The sequence below is a fragment of the Elgaria multicarinata genome, chromosome 12, assembly GCF_023053635.1.
Source record: "Elgaria multicarinata webbii isolate HBS135686 ecotype San Diego chromosome 12, rElgMul1.1.pri, whole genome shotgun sequence".
NCBI classification, from domain to species: Eukaryota; Metazoa; Chordata; class Lepidosauria; order Squamata; family Anguidae; genus Elgaria; species Elgaria multicarinata.
In genome coordinates, this window is record NC_086182.1 from 22,851,877 (window position 1) to 22,870,535 (window position 18,659).

The 18,659-nt window shown below is 45.1% G+C and overlaps 1 protein-coding gene across 1 annotated transcript in view; it reads left to right on the plus strand.

The window, feature by feature from the left end:
- FAM118B (family with sequence similarity 118 member B) overlaps positions 1 to 18,053 on the plus strand; it is a 19,963-nt gene extending 1,910 nt beyond the window's left edge. Inside the window, exons 2-8 of the mRNA XM_063139482.1 lie at positions 2,507 to 2,556; positions 4,877 to 4,960; positions 5,383 to 5,635; positions 6,684 to 6,911; positions 14,796 to 14,924; positions 15,907 to 16,192; positions 16,409 to 18,053. Coding sequence (XP_062995552.1) covers positions 4,884 to 4,960; positions 5,383 to 5,635; positions 6,684 to 6,911; positions 14,796 to 14,924; positions 15,907 to 16,192; positions 16,409 to 16,482 — 1,047 coding nt within the window. The 5' untranslated portion in view covers positions 2,507 to 2,556; positions 4,877 to 4,883 and the 3' untranslated portion in view covers positions 16,483 to 18,053. The remainder of the gene's footprint in view (positions 1 to 2,506; positions 2,557 to 4,876; positions 4,961 to 5,382; positions 5,636 to 6,683; positions 6,912 to 14,795; positions 14,925 to 15,906; positions 16,193 to 16,408) is intronic.
- The last annotated feature ends 606 nt before the right edge of the window (positions 18,054 to 18,659 follow it).

Sequence of the window (18,659 nt, forward strand, 5' to 3'; positions counted from 1 at the left end):
TTTGCAAGGCAGGGTCATTCATACCCACCCACCCTGTGATCAAGCCCACTATCTGTCTGGTAAAAAGCTTTGTAAAAATGATTAACGCATTGAATAGTGACCAGAGAAGCGAGCAGCCTAATGTAAATGGAGGAAGGAGGGTCATTTGGATCTATCACTTACACTTTCCATCTTTGTTGCAATGCAGGAAGTCATGTCATTTCACGGGGGCGAGGGTGGGGAGAGTTTTCATTCATTCTTTTGCAGTGTGTCAGTGCGGAGGAAATTCCCAGCCTTTCTGCATTGAAATAGTGTTTTGTTTCTCTCCGATGATGCCAGAAGTGGAGAAGTGTTGTAATGAGAAAGCATTAGTCAGCCTAAGGCAGGTTCTTTTCCTTGATCTGGAAAGAGATTGTTCTGGTTGATCTGCATCTAAGAAATGCCTTCTCTAGCAATTGGGCAGTTTTTGACAATTGCACTCATTCTCCTTCCAAAAAAAAAAAAAAAAGGAAAGTGAATGCTGGTGCTGTGTGATGATTCAGAGCATGAGCTGGAAGTTGCCGGTTCAAAGTTTAGCTTTGTTATTGATGCTGCAATCCTAAACACACTTACCTGGGAGTAAGCCCTATTGAATTCAATGTGCCTTGGAGAAGACCTGTATAGGATTGTGCTGTGATTGTCCTGTAATTTGGGGACAAGGAAACTGGCCTATAGGACAACCTTCTGCCCACCAGATGTTTTGGACTAACACATCTGGAGGGCACTGGTTGGGGAAGGCTGCTTTTTTGTAGTAAAGACTACAAAGTGAACTTGTAGGACTTTAAAGACTAACACATTTATTCTGGCATAAGCTTAGGTTGGCACCGTCCACTTCATCAGATATATGAATCGTTAACCTCAAATTCTGGGGCCTGTTCATACAACACACTAAGCCATGGTTAGGACACTAATCCTTGTGCAGCAAATGGTTAGTGAGCTTGTTTAAACCATGGTTAGGAATTAGGGATGTGCTCCGCTTCTAATCGGACCGTAGAAGCAGGAGCGGAGCGGGGGGCTTCGCCTGCCCTTAAGGCGGAGGCGAAGAGGATTGGGGGGCCAGCGGAGCGTGGCAAAGAGGATCGAGGTGAAGGCGGATCCTTCGCCTCGATCCGGAGCTCTGCCGGAAAGGTAAGTGGGGTTTACCGGGCCCTGCCGCTGTCCCCCCGCCCTCCTCTCCCTTACCTGCCTCCGTCCGCAGTCCATCAGCGTCTTCAATTGAGCCCGTGGTTCCAGCAGAAAGTCTGGGCCGCTTGCGGCCCAGACTTCCTGGTGGAACCACGGGCTCAATTGAAGATGGCGACGGACCGCAGACGGAGGCAGGTAAGGTCCCCCTCTCCCTTGGTCCCTTACCGGGCTCTGCCGCTGTCGCCGCATGGGCGGCGATGGTGGCAGGGCCCGGTAACCCCACCCTATGGGGGGGAACGGAGCTCGGATCCGGAGCTCCGAGCGGAGCGGAGTGGGCACAGGCGGAGTGGGGGCGGGGCGGAGCAGCCCGATCCGAAAATGGCAGATCTGAAAGTGAAGCGGAGTGGGGGGTCCGTGCACACCCCTATTAGGAATTGCTCAAAATGCTTAACCACCGTGGCTTAGTGTGTTGTCTGAACGGGGTCTCTATATACACATACTGGGATCAGTGGGTGGGAGATATAAGCTGTGTTATCTGAGGGAATTGTGCCTTCTGCCACTATCAGACTGCTCTCCAGTACAGTAACCTTCCCCAATCCCATGCTCTGCAGATCCCATAGTTGGCTGGGGATACTTGGAGTTGTATTCCAACACTTAAGGAGGGCACTAGGTTGGGCAAGGCTGCAGTAGAGCAATCTCTTGATTCAAGAAAATGTAGGCTGCAATCCTTTATAAGAGGCCTTACTTCTGAGTAGACATGTACAAGACTGTGTCCCACATCTATTTGACTGACTGATGGATTCTCAGTCCAATCTTAGGCATGTTGAGTCAGAAATGCCCTATTGTGTTTAAGGGGGTTTACTCCGAGGTAAGTGAGCATAGGGTTTCAGCCTAAGAGTTGCAGGCCTGCTCCTTAACCCATTAGCGCTGCTACTTCCTGGGTAAAACTAGAGCAATCTGTTAACATTATTTCCTATATAAAGGCCTGTCATAATTTATGGATATACTTTATTGTCAATAATATTAGTGTCTAAATTCACTCCCTCTTGCATGAAATGTATCTAAGAATACAAAGCCCCACGCCCCTGGGTTTACAGTCTAAAAACTAACATTATAATGTTTAGAAGTTCTATAGTTTGCTGGGCACCCTGCTTTAATTCCAGTCCTGCATTACTGAATTGTGACAAGGTTTTTGTTAGCTTGCTCGGTTGTTTTTGACGTGGGCCTTGTATTTCAGGGGTTAAAACACATTGGCCCATTAGTCAACTTATGTTTCTTTAATTTATGCATACAGATTTAGATTTGAATAAATGGCTGGTAGAACTTTCAGGATGCTGAGATTGGGTTTTGTTTTTATATCTAGTTGAACACCATCATCATCTGCCTGTGAGGACCACTTCTCCTCTTAGAAAGGTAAAGGCCTGAACAGAAAACACATTTCTAGAGTGTATTCCCCCCACCCCCGAAAATGGAAGCATGGTTGGTGAGCTTCCTGTATTCATTTCATATGGGTCTTGTGTGGAATCTTTGCACAAGGCCCATTGAAATGAATGGAGATTTTGCCATAGCTGGACTTGGTAGACTCTGCATCCTTTGTTTGCACTTAGTAGTTATAATTCCCTTGGGATGCATGCACCGCCAAGTGTACAATGCCAGCATTTTAATATCTTTTGTGGGGAACATTTATGTACATGGCAGTCGGAACCTCTTTTAAATTGCTTGCACTGCTGAGCAAGCAATTGTATTAGCTTCAAGGGAAGTTATGAGTTCTTACAAAGTGTCCAGTAACGTTATTTGTGTTGCCTGCAAGTAATGCCCTGTTTCTTCTGCGTGCGTAGATTTGTTCAAATATAATCTCCTTTATCTGGCTTGCTGAATGTAAGTTATGCCTAATGACCTCACTTTTTTTCATTTTCGCAAGTGATTTCCTTGTTTCTGCAAGCCTGTTGTATAGATTTGTGATGGAACAAGGAACGTCCCCCAGTATCATCTCCATGACTTCATACAGCTGCAAACAAATGTATGAAATAACTTTTCTCTACCTGGTATAATTAGAATGGGGCTATGAGTTTGTTTATGTAGTCAATTTTCCTAGGGGTAATTGCCCATTTTATCAATTTGGGAACCATTCTTCCTCCAAGAAGCATAACTTGGCAACCATTCATCTCTTCCATTTTATTCTCATAACGACCCTGTGAGGAAGGTTAGATCCAGAGCTGCCCACTGCACTTCCTGGTCCAACAAGGTTTTTAACCAGGTCTCTCTAGTCCAAATTTGGCATTCTATCTGCTATATGCTGGTAGCTCTCAAAATATTCATTTGCTGGGCTCTCGGATTTGTATGGAAGTTCAGGCTGTGAACCAGAAGTTGAGATAAGAGGAGTGCGGAGATACCCTTGCTAATTTTAAGGAATCTCTGACTCACCTCTTTCATGGTAGGAAATGTATTTGTATATCTGAACTTTTGAACGGTGATCAAGGAGTCAGCACACTCCCTTGCAGTCACTAGCAACCCATGGTTAACAAATCATGTTTGATCATCCGAACCAGGTCTCTGGGTAGCGTTTTCAGGGGGCTGGAGGGACTGCCCTGGTAAGTAGGGGGCGGCGAAGTCCATCTCTGCCAGCGCAGTTGGGACAGCTTAAATCTGAATTCAACCCCTGGCCTTTTGAGCCAAGGAGGTATATCGGGTCCCAGTGTAATTGCAGTACCAACTGACTTGGCTGAAGAGATGCTCGTTCTCACGCAATCTGCCCCTCATTCACAGCTTCCCTGTAGAGCAGCTTTTCTTCCTCTAGTGGACAACTTGAGAGACTTAAGATTCTTGACTTGAGAATTAAGAACTTCTTAGCAGCTCTAATCCTTGGCCAATAATAGCTTGTCTGCTGAGTGGCCAGACGAAAACGAGGACAAGGGAGCATGGCTCTTTGGATGGATATGCAGAAAGAGAGAACCTAAGGTGCTATTTGTTTATAACTACTAATTTGTGGGGAGTATTTACATGAGCCTGAAAAAAAGATGGCAACTCCTTTCTACCTCCAGTCCATTATGCCGAATGTATGGATCAGAAATGTTCTCTTCTACCTGGCTGTGAAAGATGTAAGTGCCTATGGTTTGCAGTCTCAATTTGGACGGATTGCTCAAACCATAGTTAGCTGGTGCAGACAGAACTGCAAACTATGGTTTGATTGAAAGCAGGAAGTACAGACTTGAGCCAGGGAAGAAGGAACGGCGCTTCATCACGATCCTCCAAATCATGGTTCAGGAGATCATCTGAACGCAGCTAATGTCACCCTAGAGAGGGGCTAATATTTTCATTATTGAGGATGCTTCAGTGTTTGGAACACTAGTAGAATGTTTCAGTAGCTGTCGTGGCTTAAACAACTGCTAACAGACCACCTCTGTCATGTGGGCAATAGGAGTTCTTTGTTGGCTTGTGATTTGACTGCACCTGACCACAGTCAACTGCTAGCCTTTCCTATGGTCAGTTGAGTCCTCCACTTTATCATTTAACTCTGGCACCACATTTCCTCAAGATAACCCTTGGATTATCTTTCGTGCGATGTCATTAATGACAGAGGAGAGTCACTCTGTTCCCGGCGAGCAGGTGAGGTGATGAGAGATAATGGCCAAAATATTTGTTCTTCCTTGACAAAGATGCCTTGGCAAACATTACTCTTGCTCAAAGTGCACATATACCAGATTTCTCCTTTTAACTCTTTCTATCTTTCTAGAAACTGGATGGCTTCTAATGTGAACCTGAATCTGGATAATGAAACATTGTTGGAGGATGGAATGCCACCTGCCAAAAAGCCTAGGTACGCATGGGTAAACAGGTAAACAACCATCCAAACCTTCCACACCAGGGAGAAAGGGGTTTATGCCTAGCCCATTCCTGACTGTATTGTGTTTTCTACCTGCGGAGATTTCCTTAATGTAGAGGAACAATAAAAAATGGGGTTCTAATTCTACTCGTCCATTTCACTGTAAGAGTAGAGTAGACCTCTGTCTTTTTCTTGCAGAAGCTGGAGCTTTCTCATCGGGAATTTGAGTTAGCTTTGCTCTGCTCTTACCTCAATTATATGTAGCCTTGCAAATACATCTGCAGAAGTTGTTAGCCCGTGCGGTGTGGAGGTTAAGTGTCAGACTGAGAAGACCTGGGTTTGAGTTTCCACTCGGCCATAATGCTCGCTTTGTGCTCCTTTCCTCTTCAACCTCCCCCCACTTTTTGCTTCTGCAGAAAACTGTTGCCAAGCTTGAAAACCAAAAAGCCCCAAGAACTCGTCCTGGTGATTGGGACAGGGATAAGTGCTGCAGTAGCTCCCCAAGTGCCGGCCCTGAAGTCTTGGAAAGGGTTGATCCAGGCCCTGCTGGATGCTGCGATTGACTTTGACCTCCTTGAAGACGAGGAGAGGAAAAAGTTTCAGAAGTGTCTCCGTGACGACAAGAACCTCATCCACGTAGCCCATGACCTTATCCAGAAACTGTCACCAGTGAGTTGATGGTCCAAGAGGGAACGGTCTGCAAAGTTCTGGTGAAAATGGTTTCTTTTCTTTTTAGAAAAGACAAACATCTACATTGGTTTTTTTTGGGGGGTGGGTGGGAATGGAAGCTGCTGGCTCTGATATTCGCTCTGGAGTTGAGTCAGAACCAGGAGCTGCGAGAACCGGGATTGCTAGAATCTAGAAAAATGTCAAAAGGACTTTCACTCTGGAGAGATCTAGATAGAATATGGTTGGTTGTGCCAGCGGGGAAACTATCCAGTTGTTTCTGTATGGCTAGAGGAGAAGTAAAGGAGGATAACCTTGTAGCGGCTTGGCACCCATTCTTAACATTTGATTTAGAATTGAATACAGAAGATGGGCCTCCAATTAACCAATTGAATTTTTGGCATATGGCCTTACAGGCCCCTTCCAACTCTACTATGATCTATGATTCTATCATGTATATGTGTGGCTGTATTTGATAAGTTAAAAAATGAAGAACCAGGCAGAACTCTGAAGGAGTTATCCAAGGTACCAAAACTTTTTTGGGGGGTGGGGGTCAACACCATGGACAGCTCCTTTAGAGTTCTGGCTGGTTGTGACTGAAACCCACAGCAGATTCACATCCCCATTGCCATCGGAGCTCTCATTACTTAAGGGGTGAGGAATCATAAGATCATAAGAAGAGCCCTGCTGGATCAGACCAAGGGTCCATCTAGTCCAGCACTTGTTCACACAGTGGCCAACCAGCTGTCAACCAGGGACCCACAAGGATATGGTTCAAAAGCACCCTCCCAACCATGTTCCCCAGCAATTGGTGCATATAAGCTTTGTGTGACCTTCCAGGTGTTGATGGGCTCCAACTTCCATCAGCCCCAACCAGCATGCCCAGGGATGATGGGAGATGTTGTTCAAAAACATCTGGAGGTCCATAGACCCTGATTTACTAGATCTCAATAATTGGTCCGCCCAACTCAAGTCCTCCATGGTTGAAACAAAATAAAACTTAAAATAGACTCTGATCTTGGTATGCTGTTGTTTTTAATTATCTCGGCAGCGCACAAGCAATGTCCGTTCTACGTTTTTCAAAGACTGCTTGTACGAGGTCTTTGACGACCTGGAGTCCAAAATGGAGGACACGGGCAAGCGGCTCCTTCAGTCGGTGCTCCACTTGATGGAGAACGGTGCCCTCGTCTTGACCACAAACTTCGACAACCTGCTGGAAATTTATGCCGCGGACCAAGGGAAGCAGCTTGAGTCTCTTGACCTTACAGATGAGAAGAAGGTAAACTGGGTGGTAGAGGGAACTCGCATGCTTGTCAATGGCAGCAGTTGTAGTGTGTCATCCATTTATTTCACAGCGGTGCTCCCAGCTCATGAAGCACAAGGGACTTTTCAACAGTTGGCGGGTTAGGTTGGTGGTAGAATATGCGGCATTTGTGCCATTCCCAGTAAATACACACCAGCAGGCACCAGTAGCAGCTGATCCTTCGCCAAAAGAGCGGCAGGATTAAGTCCTAATCAGCCATTCCAGGCCCCATCACTTAAGTCTCTCCTACAGGGATTTCAGAGGTCTTTCTGCAAAATGATGCACAAGCCACTTGGGCATCCTCTTTCTAATACTTCCGGTGAATGTTCAAAGCTGCAACGTGTGCAACTTCCATCCCATGCTCCCCGCAACTCTCTCTAGGTGTCTACTGGCACATAGGTCTCCAGGAGGGTTTTTGGAAACCGTAAAAGTAGAAGCAAGAACAACTCATGTCTCGTCTTTTTCAGCGCTTCCGCAGATCATGCAAAGCTGCCCGTATTTAAAGAGCTAGGGATGCATAAATGTGAACATGCATGCGCTAAGATACCTCTTGTGCAGTCTTCTCCTCCTGACACAACTCCCCAGGGGTTTTGGATTACAGCTCTCGGTATTCCTGACCATCAGCCATGCTGGCTGGGGCTGATGGGAGCTGAAGTCTAAAACATCTAGAGGGTACCAGGTTGGGAAAAGGTGCCCTAACTGCCCAGAACTTGTGGAGCAGTTTCTTACAAAGAGCATGCAAAGCTCCTGTAACACTTGCTACTTTCTTCTTTGTCACATGTGCAATATCAAGGTAAGGTTCCTTTTTTCAGTTTTGTTTGGTTGGTTGCTTTTGCTGCAAACGTGCTTTGACAAATTCCAGGGATATTTGTCACGTAGAGGCCACTCTGCACTGAAGCATCGCTAAGAGAACAATATCTTAAAGAGAAGTTTAACAAAGCGTGCTCAACAAAGGGAGCTGCTTTATATCGAATCAGACCCTTGGGTCCATCGAGCCCAGTATTGTTAACACTGGCTGGCAGTGACTTTCCAGATTTCAGGCAGTCATTTTTCCAGCCCTACCTGCAGATGCTGGGAATCGAACCTGGAACCTTCTGCACACCAAGCATATGTTTTACCACTGAGCCATAGCCCTTCCCTCAAGTTTCGCCCTCATCTTGTTCTGTTCTTTTGTTCCCCAAAGCTGACATTTCTTCAGGCAGATCCTCTTTCCTTGGACTTGGCCCTGTGCCTGGTTTACTTCAAAAGGCGTGTAAACAATGGAAGAGGCATTTCTTGTTAACTTCTTTGATTTGATATGGCTGTTTCTCCCCCCTACCCCCCACTTTGCATTCTTGAACTTTGCCTCCGACATGACTTTTCACGTGCAGCAGTCTTGGTCGGAGCACAAGGAGAACAAATGGAGGCCGCACTGTGCAGGAATGAAATCTTAAAACACCATAAATCATGGAAGTGTGACGATATGATCTGAAGCTTCCTGAGTGCCAAAAGCGGTTGGGGGGGAAATAGCTCCGTAGCTCATATTTTAGGGCAGGGGAAAAATCAGAAATGTAAGAATTAAGCACCTATGTAAGCAGAAAAGAGAGAGAGAGAAGCTCCTTTGTTTTTTAAAAAGAAGAAGATATTGTAGAGTTGGATTAAAAGGTGCAGAACTAGGGCTATTCAAATGATCAAGAGGCTGGAGCAACTCCTATGAAGGACGGTTACAACAGCTTTTTGGCTTGGGGGGAAAAGCGAAGGAGGGAAGTCATAATGTATGTTTATAAAACTATGCATGGCGTGGAGAAAGTGGATAGGGAGACCTTTTTCTCCCTCTCTCATACTACTAGAACCCAGGGGCATCCCATGAAGCTGTTGGGTGGGAGATTCAGGACAGATAAAAGGAAGGTCTTCTTCATGCAGTGCATAGATAAACTTTACTTTACTTTCTTTATTGCGATCTATAGATCCATAAAAAGAAAACAAACAAACAACAAACAACCAAACACAAGAATCAGACATGAAATCATACAATTAGAGCTATTATCAACTTTAGTCTAATACACAAAGAGCTCTAATCTTGGCCGCCACTGTAAGAAATTTAGCAACAGCCAAAGTTACACTTGAAGACTTATCTTCCAACAGAAACTTAACATAAAATTTGCCTGAAGTTCTGGGCAGTTTGCTCAACAATGGGGTAATCATAAGATGGCGGGCCTGATTATAAAAGCTACAGGACAGAAGGATATGCTCCATCGTCTCCACTTCCGTATTCCTACAGGGGCACCGTCGTTCCTGATAAGGGATACCAGCATATCTGCCCTGAAGTAATTCAATAGAGTAAACATTGCATCTGGCCTTGGAGAAGGCAATACGATATTTAGCGACCGACAAGTTCTTTAGATAGTCAGCCAGCTGAAGAGGCCCAACGTAATGAACGTGCAATGCACTGGGAGAGCAAGAAACATGAGAGCGAGCACGTAAGTCGCAGAAGGCTATATCCCACAGTCTTTGTTTGATAGCTTTAAAAGCAAAATTCAAGCCCAGATTAAGGAGGAGGGAAGAGGAGAGACCTATTGAAGCTGCCTTCCTGGCAAGAAGCTTGGACCAGCTGTTCACGTAGTTGTCCTGAGCCAGACAGGGAAGCAGACCTGAGCCCCTCCCAAAAAGACTAACTTCCATCCAAAATTTTAAGGCAGACCACCAAGCCCTAAGCGAAAGAGAGCTTTCCCCGGTTTCCAACAAAAGTACCGAATTAGGGACACACTTTGGGAGTTGAAGAAGGGTCCTCAAAAACCTTGTCTGCAGCCTATCTATCTCAGATGTTAATCCCCCTATCCAGATATTGGAGGCATATAAAAGCTGGGCTGCAGACTTGGCATTAAACACTTTGATGGCAGACGGTATAAACATTCCCCCTTTAGTAAAGAAAAAGCGTGTTATTACAGCTGAACTGACTGAAGCTTTATTAAGGGTGGCCGATCTATGGGCACTCCAGGACAGGGTATGATGAAATAGCAGCCCCAGGTAAGAGAAAATTTTCACCTGTTCCAGGATATGCCCATCAAGGGACCACCGACGTTGAGAAAATCTATTTTCAAAGACCATGACTTTAGATTTCTCAAAATTAATTTTCAGATCGTTGGTCAAACAAAAGTTGGAGAATTTCATTAAAAGATGTTTCAAACCAGGTCTAGAGCGGGAGAGAATAACAGCATCGTCTGCGTAAAGTAAAATAGGAATTTTCCTTGCGCCAAGTTTGGGCAAGTGTCCTTCATGGTCAGACAGGGCCTCCTCAATATCATTTATGTATAGGTTAAATAGTGTAGGTGCGAGGATACAGCCCTGTCTTACTCCTCTAGACATAGGAATTTCATTTGAAAGCTGTCCCTGTGTGCCACATCTAACTTGCATCCTGCTGTCGCTGTATAGAACCATTATAAGATTAAGAAGTCTTTTGTCCACCAGGATTTTATCTAATTTCTCCCATAGTTTAGTTCTAGGGATGGAGTCGAAAGCGGACTTCAGATCCATGAAGGCGACAAACAGTTTGCTACGTAGAAACTTAAGATGTTTCTCGGCTAAGTGAAAAAGAATCAGACCATGATCAGAAGTGGAATGATTCTTTCTAAAGGCAGCTTGGGCCTCCGTGACAACATTATTGGCCTCGAGGATGTCAGTTAGTCTATTAGATAGAAATCGAGCATAGAGCTTGCCTATTATTGAGAGGAGGCTGATAGGTCTAAAATTCCCAGGATCCTTTGGATGTCCCTTTTTGTATATCGGAACCACAATTGCGTGTCTCCAACTGTCAGGGATTTTGCCAGATTGATTTATAACGGTAAAAAGAGCAGCTAACAAAGGGGCCCACCAATCCTGATTGGTTTTAATAAATTCAGCAGGGATAAAATCTATGCCGGGTGCCTTACCCCCTTTAAGTTGTTGGATTAATTCAATCACTTCCTCCTTAGAGACTGAATTCCAGGGGGGGAGGGAAGAGAAAGTGACATCCTGCATATCAACCTGAGCTGATTGTATAGTGTCTGGGTCGGTGAAAATGGCTCTGAAATGATCCTCCCAGACCTGAGCTGGAATTGTACAACTGGGTGCTTGGCAGTTGGATCGTAAGGCGCCCGACACAATCTGCCAAAACATTTTTGAATCATTATTCAAGGAGGCATTTAACAGCAGGGACCAGGAGTTTCGTTCAGCTTGGCGTCTTTTTTGGGCTATGAGGGACTTATATTGCTTTTTTAGCTGAAAATAGGTCGAAGGGAGATAATTGTAGCCCGATTTTCTGTAGGTTATATAAGACTCCCTTAACTCATTTTTCTTCAGGTAACATTCTCTATCAAACCAAGTAGGGCCCTTATAGATCATAGGGGCAGTATTGTCTGGGGCTGACCTGCCTGCATGAGTTAAAGCATCTTGGAAGGAGTCGATTAAATCATCATATGCATTTATAGAGGATGCAGCCGATTCCTTGCACAAAATTGCTGATCTTAATCGAATTATTGAATCGGAGTTTAATCTTTCCTCTAGAAGACTGCTTAAATTATCAGACCATTTTACCCTTATTCTGTGTGGGCACTCAAACAGGATATCAGTTAAATGGGTATGGGGTGGTCTTAAATTAGGAGTTGGGGCACATAAAGTAAGGGTTAAAGGCTGGTGATCGCTACAGGTTCTGGTACCTATATAAAAATGATAAACTAACTGGAAGGCATTTCTAGACGCCAGCCCATAATCTATTGTGCTTGAACCAAATAAATTTGAGAAGGTAAATTCACCTGAGCCTTCCCAAAGGTCCACCCCATTTAAAATAATTAAATCTAGACTGAGCTGAAGTTGAGCCAGGCAAAAGCCAGCATAATTCAGAAACTGATCTTTTGAGTTTCTGTGTGGAAAATTTCGATTTTCCCTAAGTTCGCTCAAGATAGGGTATCTTGCTTCTAGATCGTTGTTATTGGAGCCAATCCTGGCATTAAAGTCACCCAGAATATATAAATATGCATCAGGGAACCTAATAATTTGAGTGGATAAATAGCTCTCTACTTTATGCCAGAGTTTCTTGATCTGCTCATTGGATTTAGCAGGAGGGATATAAACATTCACAAAAATAAAGTGACTAGCATTAATTTCCAAGCAAATTCCAAACACCAGTTGTTCACAGTTTTCTAATTCAGTAACCTTAGCTATCAGTGAAGAGGACACCAGAATGGCAAGGCCACCCCTTGGACGGCCTTTCTTATTTACCCGGTGAGCATTCAAAGAGTAGGAGGAAAATCCATTAACAACAACAGTGTCCATGGCCCAGGTTTCCTGAAGCAAGATTACATCAAAGCAAGAGATATATTGACAAAAGCAGCTATCCCAACGTTTGTTTGCCCAGCCTGCAATATTCCAGGATATGATCCTAAGGTAGGAATCACCCTGGGGCCACTGGCATCAATCCAGTGGGGTAATCCCGATCAGTGATCCATCCATGTCCCTCTGAATGCAGCCGTTCCTTTTTGCTGTCATGTGGTTCGATGGAAGCTGTGGGTCGGAATCGATGATACTGGGCGATATTAACTCTGATGTCGGCCCTACTTGATTAGCATTAGGCAGCCCTCCAGACAGCTGTGGCAGTTGGCAGGATGGGATGGATGACGTCTTGCTCCCCACCGATGTATGCAGCACTCCTGGATAGAGGCACGACGTCGGACGAACATTGTCAACTTTCACAGGAGTGTCTTGGCCAAAAGTTATCAGATCTTGCAAGGTAGAGATGGTATATTGCCCTTCGACCAAGGGCTGAGCACAAAAGAAATCAACCTCCACCCCCGAATGAAGTGAATCAGGAAACAGTTCCTGTTCCAAGATAAGGGAGTCGGAGGGCCTGCTCGGAGATTGCTGAATGCTTTGAGGCTGGTCTTCACACAGTAGGCAGGAGGATGGTATAAAGCTTTTGTGTGGTAAATCTACTTCTTCAGTCACCGCAGTTGAAAAAGCCATGGATTTGCTGCTACTCAGTTTGGGGGCATTACACTGCAGCTGGAGGATAGAATTAGAGCGGCTTTTGATGGATATTAATGGTTTAACCTGGAGATCTTTAAAAAGCCGTGATGGGTAGATCCCCACAGTGTGCAGAAAAAGTTTTTCCTTCATTAGTAAATTTGGGGTGGTAGGTTTAGTAAACTTCAATAGGTACCTCTTATAAACAGGTGAAGAGAAAAGTAGTTCCACAGCCAACAAATATGATGGCTGAATATTTAGCAGCCATTTGAGGTTTAAGTTAGCACTTTGAACCGATGCCCAGAATGGGTGTTGTCCTCCATGGGGATGTACATCGCATAGATAAACTATGGAGCTCACTTTCACAAGATGTAGTGAAGGACACCAAAAGGGGATTGGGTAGAACTCCTGGAGGAGAAGGCTATCAATGGCAACTAGTCCTGATGGCTATGTGCTACCTCCATTAGCAGAGGCAGTAAGCCCATGTGCACCAGTGTACAGTGTACATGTTACGCTTACTCCAGTCAAGGAAGCTCGTAGCCTTGGCTTTATATTTGACTCCTCGCTCTCCTTTATTCCTCATATTGAGGCAGTAGCTAAATCTTGTCGATTTTTCCTGTATAATATTGCCAGGATTCGATCATTCTTGTCTGTCTCTTCCGCCAAGACGCTTGTTCATGCACTGGTTATTTCACGGTTGGACTACTGCAACCTTCTTCTCTCTGGCCTTCCTTCTTCTCACATCAGTCCGTTGGTTTCTGTTCACCACTCTGCCGCAAAGATCATCTTCTTGGCTCGCCGCTCTGACCATGTTACTCCGCTTCTGAAATCTCATCATTGGCTTCCAATTCACTTCAGAATCCAATATAAACTTCTCCTGTTAACCTTCAAAGCTTTTCACGGTCTAGCTCCTTCCTATCTCTCCTCTCTCATCTCACACTATTGCTCCGCTCGTGCTCTTCGCTCCTCTGATGCCATGTTTCTCGCCTGCCCAAGGGCCTCTACTTCCCTTGCTCGGCTCCGTCCATTTTCTTCTGCTGCCCCTTACGCCTGGAACGCTCTTCCAGAACATTTGAGAACTACAAGTTCAATCGCAGCTTTTAAAGCTCAACTAAAAACTTTTCTTTTTCCTAAAGCTTTTAAAACTTGATGTTGTGCGGACTTTATACTGTCAGTTTTACCCTACCCTGTGCCTGCTTACCCTACCCTGTGCCTGTTGGCATTCTCTTCCCCTCCTTATTGTTTTACTATGATTTTATTAGATTGTAAGCCTATGCGGCAGAGTCTTGCTATTTACTGTTTTACTCTGTACAGCACCATGTACATTGATGGTGCTATATAAATAAATAATAATAACAATACATGGGAGACATGGGTGGGAGGATGCTGTTGCACTCATGCCCTGCTTGTGGGTTCCCCACAGCTGCTTGGCCATTGTGTGAACCCAATGCTGGACTAGATGGAGCCTTGATCTGATCCAGCACGGCTCTTCTTATGTTCTTGTCCCTAACTGTTGTAGTCTCTCATGCTCCAGAGGCTGGAGCCGAAGAATCCCATTCTTTGCCTTAAGTGGACTGCAGCTGGTGTCCCCTTCACCCCCACAGCTTGAGAACATCCAACTGTGCACTGGAAAACCCTGACACTGTGAGGTTCGGATGAATACATCCGACGGCTTAAATAACTTACAGATGTGTGGGATTTATTTGTAGGTACTGTGGCCTCCCGTGGAGGCAGGAGCTGTAAAAACACACTCACATAGTGAATTCTGGAATGCAGGATGGAAGAGAGGTTCCTGGCTGCTCAGCCAAGTTCAACAGATTGTGGAAACCAAAGGGGAGTGGGTATTGTGTAGACACTGAGCGCTTCTTTTAAAATCCTGAACAGGTGCTGGAGTGGGCACAGGAGAAAAGGAAGCTTAGTGTCCTACATATTCATGGAGTTTACACAAATCCCAGTGGAATAGTGCTCCATCCAGCTGGCTACCAGAACGTGCTACGCAACACTGAGGTCATGGTGAGAACTTCAGATTTCTATGGGTGGTGTTGTCTCTTACCGAATGTTACCATTACATGAATGAACATCTACCCTGAATGTTTTCAATGCTTTGGGTCTCTTAAGATCTGTCTTCCAAAGGTCATGGGATTGCCAAACTATAGTCAGGTAGCCTGATCTTTATATATATATAAAAGGTTAAGCTTGCATAAGCAGACTCGGTGTACATGTAAGACTTGTTGAATTGAGACTGCTTGTAAATTGACTTTACAGTGACTACAGGGGTTGAGTGTGGGTTAGCGTGTTGTGTCAGCTTGTTAACCATGCTGTGCCTTATTTTTCTTGAACAAGCCACCTTGAGAACCCATGGTTTGTCATTGGGTTGCTCAGGGTGGTTAACAAGCCGCCCTGCAGAAAATGTCACAGGTTCAGACATGCTAACCTACGAGTCAGCAAACAACTCACACTCAACAACTGAATGTGAGATACCGTGTTGTGTGAACAGCCCAAGTGAGTCTATCCTGGCTGTATTGTTCTGGATTCAACTGTGCATCCCATCCGTCTTCTCACACTAAGATTTGTCTAGGAGTTGGGTTGGGACATGGAGATGACACCAATTGAAGAGAGATGTATCTCCTGCCAACTCTTGCTCTCATGGAAGCTAACAAAGGACACATGATGTCGGACAGCTTCTTTGGTCTTCAAATTATGCGGGAAGCATGAAAGTGTACGTACTTTGTCTGCAGGTTGCATCCGAGTTCATGTTCAGTCTGGAATGAGCAAAATGGGTAAATCCTGATCAAAAAATGAACTGAAATATACCTGCAAGCCCTTTTTCTAGAGTGTCCTGGCTCTCCCAGTGTGATCAGAATGCTCTGCCTTTTGTAGGTTTGTTGATCCTCGGTGGGCTGCTATGAAAGGCTTCTGTCCAATTCTAAAAATCCACACTTCTTGTAGAGATACTGTAGCTTTTATTCCCTCCCTTTTTTATATATATATAAAGCGGGAGATCCAGAAGTTGTATGAAGCCAAATCCTTCTTGTTCCTGGGCTGTGGTTGGACTGTGGACGACACCACGTTCCAAGCCCTCTTCCTAGAAGCTGTGAAGCACAAATCCGATTTGGAGCATTTTATGCTGGTGCGCCGTGGCGACGTGGATGAGTTTAAGAAGCTCCGGGAAAATATGCTGGACAAAGGGATTAAAGTCATCTCGTACGGGAATGAATACACGGACTTGCCCGAGTATTTTGAGAGGCTGGCAAATGAAGTCTCCAACCGGGGTCGAGCAGGTAAGAGGAATCATAACTTTACTAGGGGATTTCGGCTGCAGCAAGGAGGGCTTTTATTTATTTATTTATTTATTTATTTATTTATTTATTTATTTATTTTCGTTTCTAAACTGCCCAAAAGCTGAGCAATGCCAGAACAAAGCCAGCCTTTCTGACGGTTATGTGCTACCTCCAGTAACTTAATCACTGGGTATTTTCTTCTTCTACCGCTCCCAGGTCCACCTCGGGAAGGACAACTAAATGGCACAGCTACGACACAAACTGAAATCAAAGGTACGGAGCTTACTTAATACTTATCCCCCCTTAAGGCCGGCTTCTTCAAGACGAGTCTCACTAACCAGCAGCTATCACCCAAGACTGGAACTGTGCCCTCTCGTGTGCGACAAAGACTCGAGACTGAATCTAGCGGAAGGCGTCCAGCCAAACGCAGAAGTAAGAATATGGTAGTCACCTCCCTGCTTCCGAACTGCGACAGGCAGCGTTAAGGTGGCTGCTGGCCAGCTAGGATGACAACAGAGGCACAGAGAGGAAAAGTAGCAGTAATCTCAGTCGCCTGTTAATTCTGGAGTGGCAAAGGCTAATTCGAAAACTTGTCCTGTTTCTTAAGGCAGAAGGGTGTTGTTGTTTTAAAAGGGAACATCCGTGTATCACAATTCAACTCGGCGTGGGTAAGACCTCTTTAAAATGTGAAAGGGGGAAGCCTCGGCAGCTAACTTTTTCATTCAGCAAACCCGAGAAAATCCCCTGCCTCCAGTGCATGGTTAACAACTCAAGTTGCACCCATTAGGGCACACAGATATTATTCCAGATTGGTAAATGTAGAATGTCCTCCTTCCTGATCACTTAACAGACCAGTTGGGCTTCTGGACAGGAAGCACAAGTGATCGTTGTGCTTCCTGGCCCGTTTGTTGCAACATTCCCTGCATGGGAAAGGTGCCTAAATCCACGGGCGAGGGGCCGCTTATACTTGGGATGCAGCAGCTGAGTCTGCAGAACAAGAATTCACGTGTTGCTTGTGCTGCTGTTTGGTCCTCCGTCCATCGCTCCCTTTCAAGATGGAATATCCCGAAGCGATCCTAGAATGCCGCCCCATAGACCTAGGACTGAATGAGAGGGTGGAACCCACTCTGATGGTAAAGCCAGCAGTTGAGAAGAGGGGCAATTCAGCTCCTGGTGAGTGAACTTGACTGTGTGCCTTTTCAAATTCCCTTCTCCGAGAGCTGGTTTGTTGGCCCCCTTTTTATCAGCTCTTTTCTTATCAACCCTTTTCAGTTGCCCGTGGGTTTTGTTAGGATGGGTCTCTTTTCAGGCCAGTGTCCAGAGTATCTGCCTAGAAGTTATCTGAAGACACTAACTCTATGTAGGATGCAGCAGCTGCTAGCACAAAGCCTCACCTGCTTTACAGGCTAAAGCTTTCGGTGGACAACTTAAACCGAGCCCCTGGCAGCAACGAGGAAGACATGCAGCGCTCTCACGTTCGCTTGGGGAAGCGTTACCTTCTCCGCACCTGGTTCTCGGAAGTGCCCGGCCTTGTCTTCCTTAGCTGCTGTCCTGACGTGCGAAACTTTAATAAGATCTTCACTTGACACCACCATTCTTGGACCCTTCCAGTTTGGGCATGGAGATGTGTTAAATCAATGTGATGTACTTTTTTTTTCTATTTAAGGTTGTATCTGCAAGGAGATGCATCCTCTCCCAGCCGGAGCAAGGGTTTGCTACTAGTGCTTTTCTATTCTGTAAAGGTTCCGACTGAAATGTGAGCGGTTTTTTTTAACTACTTGAAGCTCTAGTTTTCTAAAGTCTTTTCTTTATACACAGTGTTTTGTATGTGTGAAGCTGTAATAAAGAGGTTGTTCACTTGTCTCTGGCTTAGATCGGCTTTGGACACAAAGACGTGGAGAAAATCATGGTCAGTAATAACTATGGCTGTGTTATACCTCTAAGTTCAGTGGTGGTAGAGCGGCAAATAACAGTTGTGGAAAGCAACAATGGGAAAGGCCTGTCACTGGACTAGGTAAAGTTCTGGTGTGACCCAGCAGAGTTCTTAGGAGCAGGAACAAGCCAAAGTGACCCTCAGGTTCCTTTTTACCTCTTCCTCCAGTTTGGAAGCTTTCATTTCTGCTGTTGCTTAAGCATAGTTTGCTGTGTTGTCCAGACCTGGAACTGTGGTTAAACTGAACCATGGTTAAACAAGCCAGCTTTGAGTTGGGTTGTTTGAAACTAACATAGTTATTGTTAACCAGAATTGCTCTGGATAACATGACAAACCATGGCTCAGCAAAAGCCTCCAAATTCTTCCCCGTGCCTGCATACAGACGAGGAGGGGGAAAGCATAGCTCTTCGCTGCTTATTCATTCAAACTATGATTTAGTGTGACGTACAAAGGATGGGTCAGTCACTTTCATGCTTTGACATGGCCCGTCTTCTGCAGAAGCTTTGGAGGATGTTCACGAAGTTTATGCAGAGC